Raw genomic sequence first — 17,817 nt, forward strand, 5'->3', positions numbered from 1 at the left:
AAATCGTGTAGAACGTATTGAATAGACTAATCAACATCTCGGTAAATCCCTCTAGGATGGAAAAATGAAAGAAGTAATTTTTACCCTTAAATGCTTAAGATTTGGAACTTTAAATCACTTATCACCTGACACGAATGTTTTGGTTCAGAAAAGTTTTCCCACTTCATTTGGTAAGGATTGTTTTAAAACCCTTTTTCAATTCACGAACTGTGTGCTATTTGATATTAAACCATTTTTATCTTTTCCTTCTATGAAATTTGTATGTAGCTATGGACTGTGGACCCTTTGAATGTTTCGTTTTCTAGTTTTTTCTTACAAGGCTTTATGGGTTCGATGACGCAAACTAAAAAGCTACCTCCCGTTCGTTTTATTGATTTTTTGTTTATAACCATCACAGAAGTAGTTTATGTTTATCGTAAGAAGAAACGGATCAAACAAGTGAAATCTCTTCATATAGTGAGATGCTATGTTCCCCGTTGTAAACAGAATGTTTCTTATATATTGTCAGTTGCTTTTCGTTGTAGCGATATATTCTGTCTAACATATCTTCAGGATCTTCTCCTTGAGTTCCTGAGCTTTAAGGTCACCGATTGTTTGAACGTGTATGACGTTGTCACTTTTTCCCAAGGCAATCTCTTTCAACTCATCCACGCTAATTTGATCTCCAATTCCAACAGCTATGATATTCACACCACGATCCTGACATAAGAACACAGTCATTTAGCTGTTAGTCGAGCGTATATCGATTGGGTTGCGTAAAACCAATGTAATTACGTTAACCAATCAAAACAAAGGAACATCACAGGGAGGCAGTGAATATAGCTCGTGGAGACTCCTCATAAGAACAACAAAACTTCTGAAAGCGCGGGAAAACAGGAGTGCCCAAATCGCGGTTGCGTCGCATTTGATTGGGTGAGAGAGTGGAGTAAGTTGAATGGACCAATCACAAGCGAAATGAGAGAAAACGACGCAGTCCCGGATTAATATCAATAGTCAGTTGAAAATTCCCAGAAAGTGCTCATGTGGTGTAACAAAACTAATAAACGCGCAAATGAAAATGCCTATCGAAAGAAAAAATGTGGAAGACTTACGGCTGTTTGGTTGGTCTGTTCTTACACTACACAAACCTTAAGAGGTATTAGAACATCCTTATATGGCTCGCTGTTTTGTTCAGTTTTCCCTTCGACAATCACGAGTAGCACATCAGGGACGTTTTGTCTGTCTTTCCCTGCTTTGAACAACTCTTCTCCCGCCATTTTCAGTGCCTTGTCAGTTCTTACATCTCCATTCGGGAACTCCATAGCCAAGATCTTCAGTTTGAGGAGGACTGGGTTGTAAGAAGTCGCATCTGTAAATCCGCAGATTAACCGGGGCTTGTTATTGTATAGTATTACTCCAAAGTGTGTTCTGCGTAAGTTCACAGAGAACCGGGAAATTAGTTGTAGGAGAAACCACTTAGTTTGAACGAAACCATAGTTACCAACGCTTCTACCGCCGTCGATGATCAGACCCAGGTCATACTGACCCTGATTGGAGCAGGTTCCTAGTCAGCAGAAAAGAATACAATATGCTTTTAGCAAGCATTGCCATTGAGTGTCTTTCAGTTAAGATTTAAGAATTCAGACCGGCCAATCAGAGGAAGGATAAAACTCATCATAAAGAGCCAATGAGAACTCAAAGTAAAGCGAGCGCGAGAAAACGCTGATGACCAACTATTGGTTCAAATTTTGTATGTGATTTGCTTTGACCAATTACAGTGTGAAGTAATATAAATTTTCTCGATAACCTACATGGCCTTCGCCTGTTTCAGGCGTTTAGTTAGTAAAACGGAGCGCGATATTAAACTGCGGAAGAGGGAAAGAACAAGAGATGCTTGGGAACGTGATCCGACCCAAGCCTCTCGCGTTTCACTAACTTCCGCCTAACGGCGACACTCTTGTCGCGCGATCAAATTCGATCGTATCAGGTTAACAAACTATTTCAAATTAACAAACCTTTCTCGCAAAACTTTCCACTGTACCCACTCTTACATCTGCATTCGAAACTCCCAAGCGTGTTCTTACATGCAGCGCCGTTTCTACATAGAAGTTGCTTGCACTCGTTTACATCTGTGAGGAAAATTTGTGTTTAAGTAGAAAAAAGAGCTCGAGATTTTAATCGCTATAGTAGGTTACCTCTCGGTGGAAATCTCTAATATGACCAGTTGAATATCCTATTTTTGACTTTTCCAGGCTTTTGAATCTTTTTGGGAGAGCTGCGCGCTGGTGGGAGAGGAAACGTTCAGGGCACCCTTGCAATCATTCTGTATTTGTTACGCAGGTTTTTCCCAATGATACTGCTTTAGCTAATTTTCTTGGCTCGAATACAGCTACACGTTTCTTTTGTGGGCTCGGAAGTACTAGGTACTTGCACAGTCCTCAATGGTTAGCCAGTGAGTAAGCTCTCATTATTAGTGCTGCACGACGCGCGTTTCTCCACCCGCGGGAAGATTTGAGACGAGTCGGGGAGACGTTTACCCAGAGTTTAGCACTAATAATGACGGCCTGCTGACAAGCTGTATCTTCACCAACGATGCTTCTTGGTGGTTATACTTCATTTCAAAAAATAAAAAACATAAATCTTCGCAATATCATCAAAAAATCAAAGAAAATCTTTGCAAGATCTTAGAGATCGAATTTAGGTACATGGTAGAAACACAATGATTGTCATACCAACATCACACAGCATTCCTGTAATGCCAGGTGGGCACAGACACTGAAATCCATCGTGTTTGTTGACACAGGTCCCTCCATTTTTACAGGGATCGAAGCCAAGTTTGCACTCGTTCACATCTGTTGGAAAAAGAAACCTCCTTATTTTTATGTGAAGTGACAGTTAAACACACGCTCAATGAATGCAGATACAACCGATCGAGAACGGGGAAATACCCGAAATCTTACCAGTCCGCAAGAAATTAAGGAGCGAAGTCTTATTTCCTAGAGGCAATATTCCTTAAAATCAACTCAAATGGTCTAAAGTTGCAAATTCTATATTTATATGTTTAACCTACCATTCTCACAAAACTTTCCGCTGAATCCACTCTTACATTTGCAGTGAAAGCCACCAATTGAATTAACACATGTAGCTCCATTTAAACACAGCTGCTGCCGGCACTCGTTCACGTCTGTAAAAACGTAATATTTCTTTGAAATGAGACCTAAGGTTTTTAATCGAAGTAGCCTACAAGTAGGCCCATCATTATTAGCGCTTTGGCATGGGTGTTTCTTTTGCTCCCGGGAAAGTATAAGGTAAGGTCATGAGTTACGCGAGCCGGTGAGAGGGTACTGTGAAGAGTCTAGCACTATTGCCAGACCCCTCGCAAAAGTCTCCCTGACTCGTCTCAAATCTCGCCGCGTCCTACAGCGCCAATAATGAGGGCCAGGCTATAGTCGCAAGTGCAGTTCAACCTTAGATTAAAAAAAAGAGAGATCAGAATTAATACTGTACTGCGTACAATTAGGATGTAGAACATGGTTACCACGGTTACCTTGTTCACACAGTTTCCCTTGCATTCCGGGGGGACACAAGCACTGAAAGCTCCCTATGTTATTAACGCACGTGGAACCTTTACGACAAGGGTTCTTTCTACATTCATCTTCATCTGCAGGAAAAACATAGAACAGTCGCCAATGGAGTGTTTAAAACCACCGTCTAATATTAGCAAGCTTTGTCATGGTAGTGACAGCTGTATTTGTGTTTCCTCCAATCCCCTAAGTAATATGCTAAGTGTGCATTTTATGAGGAAATTACAGCTTACTAAAGACAAAAATTTTTATAATCATCATAAGTAACTTGTTTAGACGTCCTTACCTCTCTCACAGAGTTTACCAAGGAACCCTGCGACACATTTACATTTAAAACCACGCCCTCTCCTTACGCAGCTTCCTCCATGTTGGCATGGGCTGCTCTGACATGGATCTAGAACTAAGCAAACGATTTGTCTGGCACTTTTCGGTGGGATACATTGAAAAGTTAGGTGCAAAATTTAGAGGTGATTTATAAGCTAAAATTACCTTCCTCGCAATTTGTCCCTGTGTAACCCTTTTTGCATTTACATTCAAAGCCACCCACGATATTTATGCACGTTCCTCCGTTCTTACAGGGTTGACTAAGCGCACACTCGTTTATATCTGTGATAGAAAAGAACGTGAAAGTTAGTTTAAGGTAAGATGTAGCCTGTTCCAGGCGATCAATTGGCAAAACGGAGCGAAGTTGTTAACGATGCGATAGAAGCAGCAGAGCGAAACCGAGGGGGGCTTGGGTCGGGATTAAGCGTGCGACTCAAGCCCCCTTTTTTTCTTTTACACCGCCGCTAAACAATCGCGCTGTTTACTACCGCGCTTCGTTTCATTAACTAAACACCTGAAACAGGGTGGGTAAGATCACAAATCAACCTACAACCGTAATAGCATAAATTGTAAAACACGTAAAACCCCCTGTAGTGTCTGTACATTTTCCGCCAGAGAACTGGCTTATTCGTCTACGTCTGAATGAAAAAAAAGATTATGACTAAGAGCAATTTTGAATAACAATAGTACGAGTTGCGAAACTAGAAATGAATAAACTATTCAAATATGGCGGCTGGTTTGCACACCGAATTTGGACAGCTGCGAGTTAAAGATCATATGACAGAAAGCATTCATTTATTCTGGGTCGACGTGGTTTGGCACATTTAGGTAAACGCTAATTCTTCATTAGTCTTTCGATTAAAATCAAAGAGGGCGGGTATGTTAGGGAGGTTCTGAAGCTAGGAGATGAGAAAACATGTTTTGCTTGATATTAGGGTTAATTGGATATCTTGGATCAATTCTACGATCTGAACAACTGCGCACCTACCCCTCCCCTTACCCAACATTAACCCTACCTTGCTATCAGTTGACTGTCGTTGGGTTAAAGGATGGGTAAGTGCGCAGTTGCTGAAATACTGACTTTGATCTGATACCTTCATTGCACAGAGCCCCTTTAAATCCTTGTTGACATTTACAGCTAAATCCTCCAAGCGAGTTGATACAAGTCCCCCCGTTCTTGCACGGGTTGTTCGAGCACTCGTCCACATCTGAAACAATTATGCAATAAGATTAATGAATTATTCTCAGTAGAAATAAGTACACACCGTCATGACAAGCTCCACCGATTTTCTCTTACTATACCTCATTCGCGAGTTAATTTTAAAATGAAAAAGTATTTTTTTTATAAATTTAAATTATAAAGAAAAAGGAAATCATACCTTGATCACAAAGTTTGCCTTCAAATCCCTGTTGACATGTACAAGTAAAGCTCCCGGGGTTGTTCTTACAACTTCCGCCATTTTTACAAGGAGAATTGGCACATTCGTCTATGTCTAAAAGGAGAAACGTGTTTCTAACTGTTTTGCACAGATTTGGTATCGAGATTATTCCACACGAGGCTCATAAAGTGAGGGCTTACCAGACCCTATACAACATAGATGATTGCTCAATAAGATAATTTCAATCAACGCTAAAAGTTTCATTAGAGACGCAGAAATATAGAACAATTCCACTTGATAAGCTCAGTTGTCAAAGGGTGTAAGGTATGGATTGTCTGACTCAAGATACACAGTCTGAATTTTTTCAAGTTTTCCATTTGCAGTCGGCGTCTAGTCTCTTCATCTTTAACTCCAAACTTAGTTCTTTTTGTCTGTTGTTGTTGATGTTTTTTTTTACATCTCTGTGGTGTTTGCCGTCCTTGTTAAACGATTGTAAATGTTTATTCTAATGAAGGGCCGTTCTCTACGACGCTAAAAATCACTAATATATTGCCAAGCAGTTTCTACTTCAGTTAGGTACAAACAGTAACTCTTCATAGAATATGAAATGAAAAAGGAAAATCGGAAGTCATAGAACAGCTGAGAAAAACCGGATGTCAAGAAAATGTGCGACGCAGGTGGCTTAGAAACCCATTCTGCATGAACAACCTCTGGGAATTTCGGAAAGACACTGAGGAGGAAAGGTAAATTGAGTCGCGCCAGATCAATTTTATTTATTTTATTTTCAGTTTAATAAGTTGAGTTAAATCTAACAGAAGGTTTTTCTCAGGTGATTAAGCGCGAGGCAAAGCAAAAATAAGGAAATTTCAGGCCATCTTCAACGCCATTAATCACGTATTTGTCAACAAAAGTTCAAGGTGCGGTTTTAACAACAAACGTACCTTCATCGCAGAGAGCCCCTTTATATCCTTGTCGGCATTTACAACTGAATCCTCCAATCGTATTGACACATGCCCCTTCGTTTTTACACGGGTTATTCAAACACTCATCCACATCTACACAGAAAATGAAACACCATTAGCAGCAGCATTTGACATACTACATTGCTCCGTAGACTCTGCCTCTACGTTCGGAATGCCGGTAACTACTCTCGGGCGTGCGAGGTCTGGTACGAGACGAGTGTAACGTCTGTGCAAAAACGTACCTCAGTTTGTTAATTACCTTTCGTCACAACAAGCCAATAATCGTCCAAATTTAGGAGAGTTAAAAAAAAACAGTTTAAAGAAGATAAAGGATACCTCGTTCGCATAGTTTCCCTTCGAATCCTTGCACACAGTTACATGTAAAGCCCCCTGAGGTGCACCTCCCCCGTAAGGGACTGGGGAAGAGTAAAATAAGAGGGTCCCGAACAAATTTGAAGTAAACATGTGGTCCCAGAGATAAATCACTGATAATCGTGATCACGATATATCAAACCATAGCCGAAAGAAACTTTCGTAGATTTTACTTACGAGCCCTTTAACTTTCGAGCATCGGTTGTTCAATCCAACACCGTTGCACCCTTACATCCGAGTCATTTGTCTTATACATGTAGTATCTATCAGGTACCTTTATCACAGAGATCGCCTTTGAATCCTTGTGGACACGTACAACGGAATCCACCAATCGTGTTCACGCACGTGCCTTGGTTTTTACACGGGCTGTTTGAACACTCATCTATATCTACACCGATAAAGTCAAACAGAGTTAGTGAGCCATGTTTGGAGTGTGCATTTCTTCATTTCAAGCTGGAAATAGAGAATTCAAGAGTACTCTCGGAATTGAGAGCATTTTTTTAGTATTGAGCTCCCTTGAGCGATAATAGAGACTGAAAAGACCAAACAAATGTTAGAGTTGAAGGCATCAAGGATGTCTGTGACACTTGCCACCATTCTGAAAATCTGGAAAATACTGACCAAGAAAGTCACCTGTCACATAGGAAGTTGACGATTTTTACGAATGGAACCTTTCAGTGTACCCGTGGGAAAAGTGTACCCGTGGGAAAAGTGTACCCGTGGGAAATAAAAAAGGCGGAAGAAGAGCAAAAGAAGATTTTAAACATTCATTTCTGCATATTTTGTCAAAATAGTGACTTCGGTGTGAAAAACTTGTTTGAAGACATTTTCATGATATCGAATATTTTAAATTGCATTTTCTGAAGGTGCATTTTTTGTACTTTTTCGGGTGTTCCCCTTAAATTTTTCAGGTCAAAGTTTTATTTAAATATCACAAAATTTGGCACAAACATTTTGCATTACTACTCTCACCCGAACGACCAGATTACACAACCAAACAACATGTTTTATCTGGAACGGTAAGGAAGAGAAAAATATATTGACCAATATAATCTTACAGAAATATGGTCTAACTAATTATAAATAACATGAATATCTGATAAAAATTGATGAAATAGAATCTACTTTGTCCAAACAGATATATTTTCACGGAGTTTTCAAGGATTAATAACTGTCAGATTATTGCTACCTTCATCGCACAGAGCTCCCTTAAATCCTTGCGGGCATTTACAGTCGAAACCTTTCGGTGTGTTGACACAAGTTGCACCGTTTTTGCACGGACTCTTCGAACATTCATCGTCGTTTTCTGAGTGTACACATACAAAATAAAGAAAGTAAATTTGATAAAGAATCAAATGTAAAGAAAGAGACCATTTTTTCCTTAAAATATGTCAGCAATTTTACAACTTAGACAAGTAATTCCGTTTTGAAATTTCAAGAAAATATTATGAGGGGAAACAGTGTTTGGCTTGTACAAGGCTTGCAACAATGTGGAACATGTATTGATCGAAGAACTGAGCACAAAGCGTTTTTCGATTGAGTCTCGTAAAACCAAAGCCAAAGTTATCACCACAACCAATCAGAAGAAAGGAAAATACCCTTAAGAGCCAAGGAGAAGTCAAAGTCAAACCAAGCAAACTGCCTAAAGCACGGGAAACGCGGGTGACCAAGTTGCGATTAGTTTTAGTTTTGCATCTGATTGGTTGAGAGAGTGGCACGAGCTTTTTTGGACCAACTACTGACACAAAAACAGAGTAAAGCAAAACTAATTCGATTCCGGATCATTTTCAATAACTTGAAACTGCTCGAAAACCTAATGAAAGTCAGTTTATGTATTTCCTGAAAGACAAATGTCACTCACTTGCGAGAGACCTTTATCACAGGAATACTTCTTTTCTGGAACTCAAACTTCAGTTGTTTAGGTCGCGGAGCCATTTTTTTTTTTCTTTTAATATCCCTGGTGAGATTCGTAGTGTGATTGGTTTTCCTAGGGGTACTCAATCCCTGGGAGTTCCCGTCAGCGTGAAGGTTCCATATTGAAGAAAAGCAAAGAGAATCTTACTCACCAATTCGATAGACATAGTTTACATTCGGGTATCCCGCACACTCCCTAGGGTCGTCCAGGTTATCACACAGTGAAAACGGTTGTTGAAAAATCATTACACATTGGTCTGATTCGCCATCACGCTTGTACCGTTTATCTGCATCAGATCCACTCCAACATTCTCCAAAGTTCTGCAGCCCAAAGTGTGTAAAGCCTCTCTTTCGTGTTGCCTCGGTACAACGGCAGGCCAGGCTACAGTGCATTAAAGAAAACGAAGATTAATAGCTGCTACACTTTTGGGGACGAGTTGAAGCGAAAAATATCTGTTGACCCACCCACCTCCCCTTCTATTTTTACTACCTCTAAGACAAGTCACTGCATAGCATTTTCGTATGCAACCAAATGCATGAATTCAAAACCCAATCGACAATAAATCGACAATCAATCGACAATCAATCGACGTACTTAGTTCTAGGAAAACATTCCTCTACAAGACAGAGATTTCGCAAAATTTACACCCAACCTTAGAGCAAATGAGTGTGAACTATAAGTCGAAGGCGTGACATGTAATCATTTTACCTGTGAACGTAAGCTTCCCAGTTTTCCCAATCCACTTTGCCTCGGTCAGTTATCAATAGGGTGTCTAATGGTTTGGAGTTTGCTTTAAAGCAGCCAAGCTTCTTGTACGTCCGGTTGCAACTGACGTGAGGCGATGCAGCACCTTGTTGAGGAACAAGCAAGACTGACGTTACAAAATTACATGAACAGTGATTTAACAATGATAAATGTGCAACACAACCTATCAAAGAACGATGTTAGTTAGTCAGGACAAAGCTCAATTTCACAAGGACCTAGTCTTGATAAACTAGAAAAGTACCTGAAGCGCAGGAAACAGCGAGTGACTGAGTACGACGAGGTTTAGTTTCGCAGTTTTTTAGTTTACTTCTCATTGGTTGAGAGGGCAGTGCAAGTCTTCGAGACTTAATGATTGTAGATATATGAAAATCGTATATGTGTACTGCGGTGAAGAAACGAATATAAGAGATCATTGCAGCTATAAACACTACTGAACTAGTAGTTGGAATAAGACCTGAAAAAAATTCAGGCCCGTACGGGATTTGAACCATGACCATGCACCGGTATCGCAGAGGTCGTGGGTTCAAATCCCGTACGGGCCTGAATTTTTTCCAGGTCTTATTTCAACTACTAGTTCAGTAGTGTTTATAGGTGCGAGGATCTCTTATATTCGTTTCTTAGATACTTTTAGACTAATTGCTCTGACGAGGGGCTAACGCTCAAACCGTCGGTTTTTAAACTCTTTACCGTGGCCAATTAATGTCATCAACTGAACTCAGTTAATAAGACTAACTTGCCCTCTTCTGGACTGAGCCAATCAGACACTGTGCATAATGAACAAAGTGAGTAAGTTCGGTTCTAAAGAAACTGTAATGCAGCGTCGTTGGCTGTAATACAAGATAATTTCGTTTTTACCAACTGAGTTGATAATGTAAATTGACCGTCGTTAAGATGTTGAAAACTGATGTTACGAGCGTTATCAGCCTTCTTTCGAGCAAGTGACTAATAACGTTCCAAACATCAGCTTTAGAATCATTTTACGCGGGTGGCAAATTCACATTATCAACTCAGTTGATAAAACCAAATTGAACTGTGCATAATGCCACACCGGGTTTCTATACGTATCATTGTGGAACCTTTTTTTAGAACTGATTAATACGTTTAACATTAAGCTTCACTTACCTGCGGCAACATTTGTAAGTCGGCAAAGAACGCCAAGCATGAAGATACCTCTGAGTGTCATCCTTATTATCTGTACTTAATAACAAATTAAAACAAAACTTGGTTATTAAAAGAACTCTTGGCGAGAGAAAAATCTACTCGAACACCTGTAAATCATTTACTAACACCCAAGCTAAAACAAGTTTTAATTTAAGCTGTTTTGTAAAACACGGTTTGAAATGGTTTTTTTCTGTGAGGTTTTAATTGATCTTTGTTGACTTCAAATTTAGCACAACGAAAATCAGTAAAAGTTCGTGATTACTTGAGCCCTATGGAAAATCTAGTATTTCAGTTTTCTATGATTGATTTTTACTCATTTAAACCTGGTTTAACCAAACATATTTTGCTGGTGTAAATGGGGCACCCTTCTTTTATCAACTGCGGTTGGATAACAGACCCGAACTATGATGCTCAATGTTGCTCATCTCAAAACAATCCTAACCAAGAAGTAAACTGATAACTGGGCTCTCGCTTAGTTCCCAGTTGATTTCTGAATTTTAAAGCCATTTGCTACAATGGCTCAATAATTTGTCTAAACAATGAGCGGTTGTAAGCCAGTTTGTAATTTTAATCAAGATAACTGGTGCTGGTTGGTACTGTTAGTAGCATTGTAAGTAGTGTAATATTACCTGTGTTGCCACAATATATATATATTAAAAAAAGCAACGAAGATGTTATGTGATCCATAGGTAGCCTGCTTTGACCGAGAAAAATTTTAGTTTTTGAGTGACTCAGATTTTTTCGATAGGGATCGCAAATCAATGTTGATTTTAAGTATTAAACATCTTACCCTATTTCCGCGTCGGCGGAAAACTGGAGCCATATGAAGAAGCAGATCAGTCGAAGAGTAAAACTTTGTTTCTGTTTGCTTGCCACATAACCAGTTGTGAAGTTTTTCTTTTAGATATTTTTCCCAAAGTCAAGAAATCGGACGTCTTCAGTAAGAAATGTAAACAGTTGTCGGATTCCTAAATTAATCCCAGCTCAGTTTCAAAGGAAGCAAGCAAATAAACTACTTTCGTTTAGCTTATGGATCGCTTCTACATTCTCCTTGCATAATTTTCGTCTCTCGTTTCTACATAAATGTTCTCCACTTTTCTTTCAAGTACAAACAAAAGTTCGAATGTCCCGTTTTTAATTTCATGATCTCAACCAAATGTGAATTCTAAAACAATTCAAAATTGAATTGTTTCCTCCTTCGGCGCCTTATTTGTTTTTTAATTAAACACTGTTTTCAGCGTATCAAGTAACTCGAACCTAAGTCTTTGCAATAAATCCTTATGCTTTTTTGCTTTTTTTAGGGCCTATTAATTGAGCATTCCTTCTTCTTTCATTCTAAACTAGAAATCGGAAGTAACAACAAAAACAAAACAAACAAAAAAAACTTAACAATATGATCTATCTGAAAGTGTTGTCACTTGGAAACCGATTTTCTCTCTGAAACTACGAGCTTTACAAATTCTTGCTATGACGCAAGTCACATGATCACGTTGCTAAGTTATGGCGCATTTCAGAAAGAGAGTTGTTGGAAGACATCTACCATGAGTTTCCGACATTGTAAAAATTATAGGCATGCTAAGCATGTAAGAGTTATATTTTCGACTGAGAGGGTTGAAGTGGGACACTGCGTAAATGATGTTTTCATTTGTGTTAAACACTGAAGAGCATTAACCTTTAAAGGAACGAAAAATCGCAATGTTTTAGCCTAAGAGAGAGAAAAAACCGTATAATTTGTCTGAAATAAATTCACTCACAGGTATTTTGTGTTCTATTGTGTCTATCTCCTCTGTTGTCTAAGTAATTGTAAGCAAAAATAGCCTGCATTGGTGCCACGCGTATTGTCTGATCTTGTCACGCAAGATGGCCCCTTGGAGAGAGAGAGAGCATGTTGCGCGACGAGACCAAAATTTGCTGCTAGGGGACTTTGCTTGCTCCTGTTTCTCTGTCTGAGAGAAAATAAAAAATGTTCCTTTACACGTAGTTGCTCTAGGATATCATTTCACGTAAATGAATTGCGGAATGCAAACCGAAACCCTCCAAGTTAAGCCCATCAATTTTTCTGTTTAGTTTATTCTAACCTCGTAGTGTTCGTCTGCTTTCTAAAGCGAATAACATCTTCTTCAAAAGATTCTCTTCCTCATAAAAAAAAAAAAAACAAAACACAAAAAAAAAAAACGAAAGAAAAGGCGCTCTACTGGCGTGACACACTCGCCTAAGTAACACAACTTTGTGATGATGTATCAATGGTGAAGTCCCTTTTTGGAGGCGTTGTAAGACCGCTGTCAATAATCTGACGGCTCCGAGAAGTTCATCGCATATCCCAACTCCCAACTAAATTCAAGGTCGAGCTCCTCACCCTTCCCCCCCAGTATTCAGACCATGTCAGGTTAGAAGGGGGAGCCCTCTATCTCAGCGCCTCAGGGGTGGGCTGAGACTCGTCACAAGGCTATAACCTTAAAAATAGACAATTACTGCCAGTTTTGACATAAAATTTGGCTGCTTCACTTTACAAAGCAACAAAGGGTTCAAAGTTCGAGTCGTGGTGAGTACAATATTTGATTATTGTTGATTTGCTGATGTGTTAGTGTGATATCTCATCAATTTTACAATACATATTTTCACGCCTTTATAATCAAAGCTGCTCTTACATAGACCATTGGTAGATGTACTACATTGAAAACGTCGTTCTAATTAAATTCCCTTTATGTTTTAAAAATGCTTTTCATATCCTAAGGAAAACAACCTCTTGCGCATTAAATCGGTATTTATGCCGTGTTTAGTCAAATTCGTTATGATCAAGAGAATATTATACCTGTTGGTATTCTCCTGGTTTCATTCATACCTATTCAGCGTTTGGATAACAATCGAAATGCTTGTATAAACTTAATCAAATAGACATGCCTAAGTTGCGAACAAAAACGTTTTGAAAAGTTTTGTAAATATTTATTGTACAAGCAGGGCCAGTTATCCTCGGCAAAAAAAATGTTCCGATTCAGAAAGATAGTAACCGATGTTGGTGTACCCAAGGTAAAAGATGGGTAAAATATGACAGTTCGAAATCGAATTTTTTTTATAAAAAGGGTTCATCAAATGAGCAGAGATTCTTCTCCTCAAAAAAATCTCCGTTTAGACACCTTTAATATTGTTGCCTTGGCCGTCCTAAGTAGCTTAAGGTTTTTTTCGGTGCCGGTGGTAACGCAGAGTATATTCACAGTATTGCTACATTTCAAATTAATTCAAGGCGGGCAAACCTATTGTTTTACCGATTAAGCTGCTACTTTTTTTCACACTGTTTATTAACCTTCATCCCTCTTTTGCAGAGAAAGCGTAATTTCAGTTTCTTACTCTCGTCTTCCTCAGTCATACGATCAGAATAAACAAGGCACACTTCCTTGTTCAAGGGTAAGTAACAAAAATAAAGAAGAAATTAGCTTGCTTTCCTTTTCCTATTTTTTCTCTTAATGTCTTCGCCACCTCAAATCAGGCGCAACAGGAATCAAATTCAAGAACAGCAAATTCTGATAACAAAAGAAGGCATATTCTGTTTTCATAGGTGAGCTGTTGCTGTTGTTGTTTTTTTTAATTTCTATATTTTCATTGCTTCCCTAGTTTGATTTTCTATGAATTGAATCCACATTATTGTTTTACCAAACAAAACATTTTACCAAACATCTGGGCACAGTTGAATGGTTTCATAATTCGTTTAATTGTAGAATGTATTTTTTTCCGTTGGGTTTATGTCCATCAAATTTGTCCGCAATGTAACATAAGAAAATCTACGTCACGCAGATTTCATTTGCGTGGATTCTGAATCAAACAACAATGAAAATCAGAGCAGAGTAAGACCCAGCCTGCAGTGCAGGCGTCTCATTAGTGCCAGCACGTTATAAGCTCGCGATCGTTTATCCTACCGGCTATGTTTGATTTGGAGTTAGAGTTGATGGTGGGGGTAGGGGGCGGGGGAAGGGCGAGAAGACGCCTGCCCGAAGAGGCTGTTAAGAGTGATTGTCAGTAAAAATCAAAGAAATCGTGGCCACGGTCAAAAAATCGATTGCGCTCATACTTTGTCAGTTTGAAGGCCTAGGTAAGTAACTGAAGGATATGAGGTTAGTTTTTTGAAATATTCCATATAACGGCAGAAAACCACGAAAAACGGTCACCCTACCGGAAGCTCGGATTTCACCTGGCGGAAACTCGAAATTTTACACTTTTCAGCTTCTCGCTACACAGACGTTTACATAGCTGTGAATCTTTCTTAAGTATAATTGAATACATTGATTCTTCCTTAGTCAAACCATGGGAATTATTTTTATCTCTGCTTATTTGTGAGCGAACTGAGACCCGATTAAGAAGACACACTTTTCTCATTTACGCGGAGGTGTAAAATAATCCAAACTCAGCGACGAAAAAAGCTGACCGGTAGTTCTTCAATTCTTCTGATATTATAACCAAAGACAGTTCAGTCATTTATTTTTATGTCTCTGGTTTTAAATCTTTAGGATCTAGTAGCACTTTTGCATGAACGCCGATCAAAATTCGATAAAATTCCAATTGAGCGCCTTTGAAATCTACAACTCTACATAACAATGCACTATTGAATAAATTAGCTCCTCGGCCAAAGTTTGTACATAAAACATGAGGGTTTTACTTTCTTAGCGGTTTGAACCTTTTAAAAATATATATTGATGTTAAATATTGTCTACATAGGTAAAACAAACTATGAGCTGAAATTAAATCTCACAGGCTCGCTCCCTAATCTGTGTCACGCACGAGCGACTTTGCTACAATTAGTACAGTAACAAACAGATATTTACATCTGTTAATTTACAATAAGTCTTATTTTAAAATATCTTACTCAACGATGTGCCAGGTTCCCCAGTTAACTTGCTGAAGTAAAAATAAAAGAAAATATCATAATAGCAATTCAAACTGAAACGATAAGAATTTATTTTATTAAGAATGAGAAGCTTTATGCCGTCGATAGCCAATCAGAAGTACCTGTTCTCACGAAAATTGCATCGTTCTTTAAGTAAATAAATCGAATTATCTTTATCTGTGAAACATTGCATCTAAAACCAGAGTTTATTGTCGGGGAACTTCATAGAACAGCGATGTCTTGCTCGTTCTTGAATATTGTTGGTGGGATTTGCGGCGCAGACGAACGCACAAGTTCTTCAACTTCCGTCACACATCTCACGCGGTGTAACAGGGATATCAAAAATCACAAAAAGTCGTTGAAATTTTCCGGAATTGAAACGGAGGTAGAATTAATTTTGGCGAGATGTGGATGTTTTCAAAAGACGGCGAATTTATCGGATATGACTATCTGTCCGGTTCATCGTGCCAAGTTAGGTTTAGGTTGGCGAAGGACGGGTAATCTTTGCACCATCCCGGAAGTTGTTTCAAGTCACTGCAAGGAGCTGAGGAAGGCACCTGCACTGGAAAAAGGAATAAATTTATTCCAATCCATGAAGATATTTGAGCTTTCAAAACAGCTCGTCCCTGTGGGCTCAGGTAAGCAACCAACTACTTGATGTTCTACCAAACAGAGACTGTCTCCAATGAATTATTTTTAGTCTATTCATTCTGATGACTTGAGATTATATGAAAGAATCATTTGTTTAAACGACGGAGAGAAATAAGTAAGGTTGATGAAGGACATTTCGTTACTTATCTCTTCATTCAGCTGTCCAATCCAATTTTTTTTATAACAACCTTTATTTAATGCCTCTCATTTTTTTATGGATTGCGATTATATTAGTGTGTGCACTGTATAGTGCGCTGCACTGTATAGTCCGAGTGCTTCATGGGACAAATATCCTGCATACTGCGAGGATTGGAATGTCATCTGTGGCATACGCGCAATGGAATAAATGTGATGGAATATTTTTAAGCCTGGTGAATAAATGAGAATGATGTATTATTCAGTAAGTGACACAGGCGTACTCGGAAAAAAAGAAATCCGAGTGCTCTCGGCCATCAGGAGTCGAAACTATCGACATCGTGTCAGGTTATGCCTAAGTGACACGATGAGACGGTACGGGTAGTCATCTCCAATAAACTCGTTGGCTTTTAAAAACACGCAATCTTGCTAAAATCAATTCTGGTTCAAGTCCGGAGAGTTTTTTAGGACTTCGTGCGATGTTTTATATCCTTGTTACACAGCGTGAGCAGTGTGACGAAAGCTAAGTAAGGATAGAAATTAGCCATTGGAAGTTACTTAGCAAGTGCGTTCGTCTGCGCCGCAAATTCCACCGAGAATATTCAAGAACGAGCAAGACGTCATTGTTATGTATGTCCATTAACTTCGCCAACAACATGCTCTGGTTATATGGTTAAGTAGATTTGTTTATTTAGAGAACGATGCAATATTTGCTTTTCGTGGAAACAGTTACTTCCGATTGGTTTTCGACGGCACAAAACTTCTCATACTAAATAAAATCAATTCTAATTGAGCTAGAATTACTATTAAGGTTTTCTTTTTTTTTTCAGCAAGTTAACTGGGAAACCTGGCACATCTTTGAGTAGGATATTTTAAAAATACGACTTATTTAAAATCAACGGATGTAAATATCTGTTTGTTACTGTACTAATTGTAGCTAAGTCGCTCGTGCGTGACGCAGATTAGGGAGCGAGCCTGTGAGATTTAACTTCAGCTCGTGGTAATTTTGGTGTTTCATAGTTTGTTTTACCTGTGTAGACAATATTTAACATCAATATATATTTTTAAAACGCTTCAAACCGTTAAAAAAGCAAAACCCTTATGTATTTTCAATAGTGCTTTGTTATGTAGAGTTGTAGATTTCAAAGGCGCTCAATTGGAATTTTATCGAATTTTGATCGGCGTTCATGCAAAAGTGCTACTAGATCCTAAAGATTTAAAACCAGAGACATAAAAATAAATGACTGAACTGTCTTTGGTTATAATATCAGAAGAATTGAAGAACTACCGGTCAGCTTTTTTCGTCGCTGAGTTTGGATTATTTTACACCTTCGCGTAAATGAGAAAAGTGCGTCTTCTTAATCGGGTCTCAGTTCGCTCACAAATAAGCAGAGATAAAAATAATTCCCATGGTTTGACTAAGGAAGAATCAATGTATTCAATTATACTTAAGAAAGATTCACAGCTATGTAAACGTCTGTGTAGCGAGAAGCTGAAAAGTGTAAAATTTCGAGTTTCCGCCAGGTGAAATCCGAGCTTCCGGTAGGGTGACCGTTTTTCGTGGTTTTCTGCCGTTATATGGAATATTTCAAAAAACTAACCTCATATCCTTCAGTTACTTACCTAGGCCTTCAAACTGACAAAGTATGAGCGCAATCGATTTTTTGACCGTGGCCACGTTTTTTGAATTTTCCTTGATTTTTACTGACATTCA

General features: G+C 38.8%; 1 protein-coding gene across 3 annotated transcripts; it reads right to left on the reverse strand.

Moving 5' to 3' along the window:
* Positions 1–352: 352 nt before the first annotated feature.
* Positions 353–11,538, reverse strand: LOC113673102 (uncharacterized). 3 transcript variants are annotated; one of them, XM_089183769.1, is made up of 17 exons: positions 11,232–11,538; positions 10,403–10,477; positions 9,224–9,365; positions 8,667–8,896; positions 7,790–7,906; positions 6,875–6,988; positions 6,208–6,321; positions 5,267–5,380; positions 4,982–5,095; positions 4,053–4,169; positions 3,850–3,963; positions 3,527–3,640; positions 3,050–3,163; positions 2,712–2,831; positions 1,995–2,108; positions 1,128–1,543; positions 353–699 (listed from the first exon to the last, which is right to left on the reverse strand). In XM_089183769.1, exons 2-17 carry the CDS (start codon positions 10,461–10,463, stop codon positions 538–540), a joined length of 2,277 nt encoding a protein of 758 aa, XP_089039895.1. In that variant the 5' UTR covers positions 10,464–10,477; positions 11,232–11,538; the 3' UTR covers positions 353–537. The 3 variants fall into 3 exon arrangements, with proteins under 3 accessions (XP_089039895.1, XP_027045260.2, XP_089039896.1); XM_027189459.2 differs by having other exon boundaries at positions 10,403–10,472; positions 11,232–11,403; XM_089183770.1 differs by lacking the exon at positions 7,790–7,906 and having other exon boundaries at positions 10,403–10,472; positions 11,232–11,380.
* Between the last annotated feature and the right edge of the window lie 6,279 nt (positions 11,539–17,817).

This window comes from Pocillopora damicornis, chromosome 10 (assembly GCF_964200805.1).
Source record: "Pocillopora damicornis chromosome 10, jaPocDami1.2, whole genome shotgun sequence".
NCBI lineage: Eukaryota > Metazoa > Cnidaria > Anthozoa > Scleractinia > Pocilloporidae > Pocillopora > Pocillopora damicornis.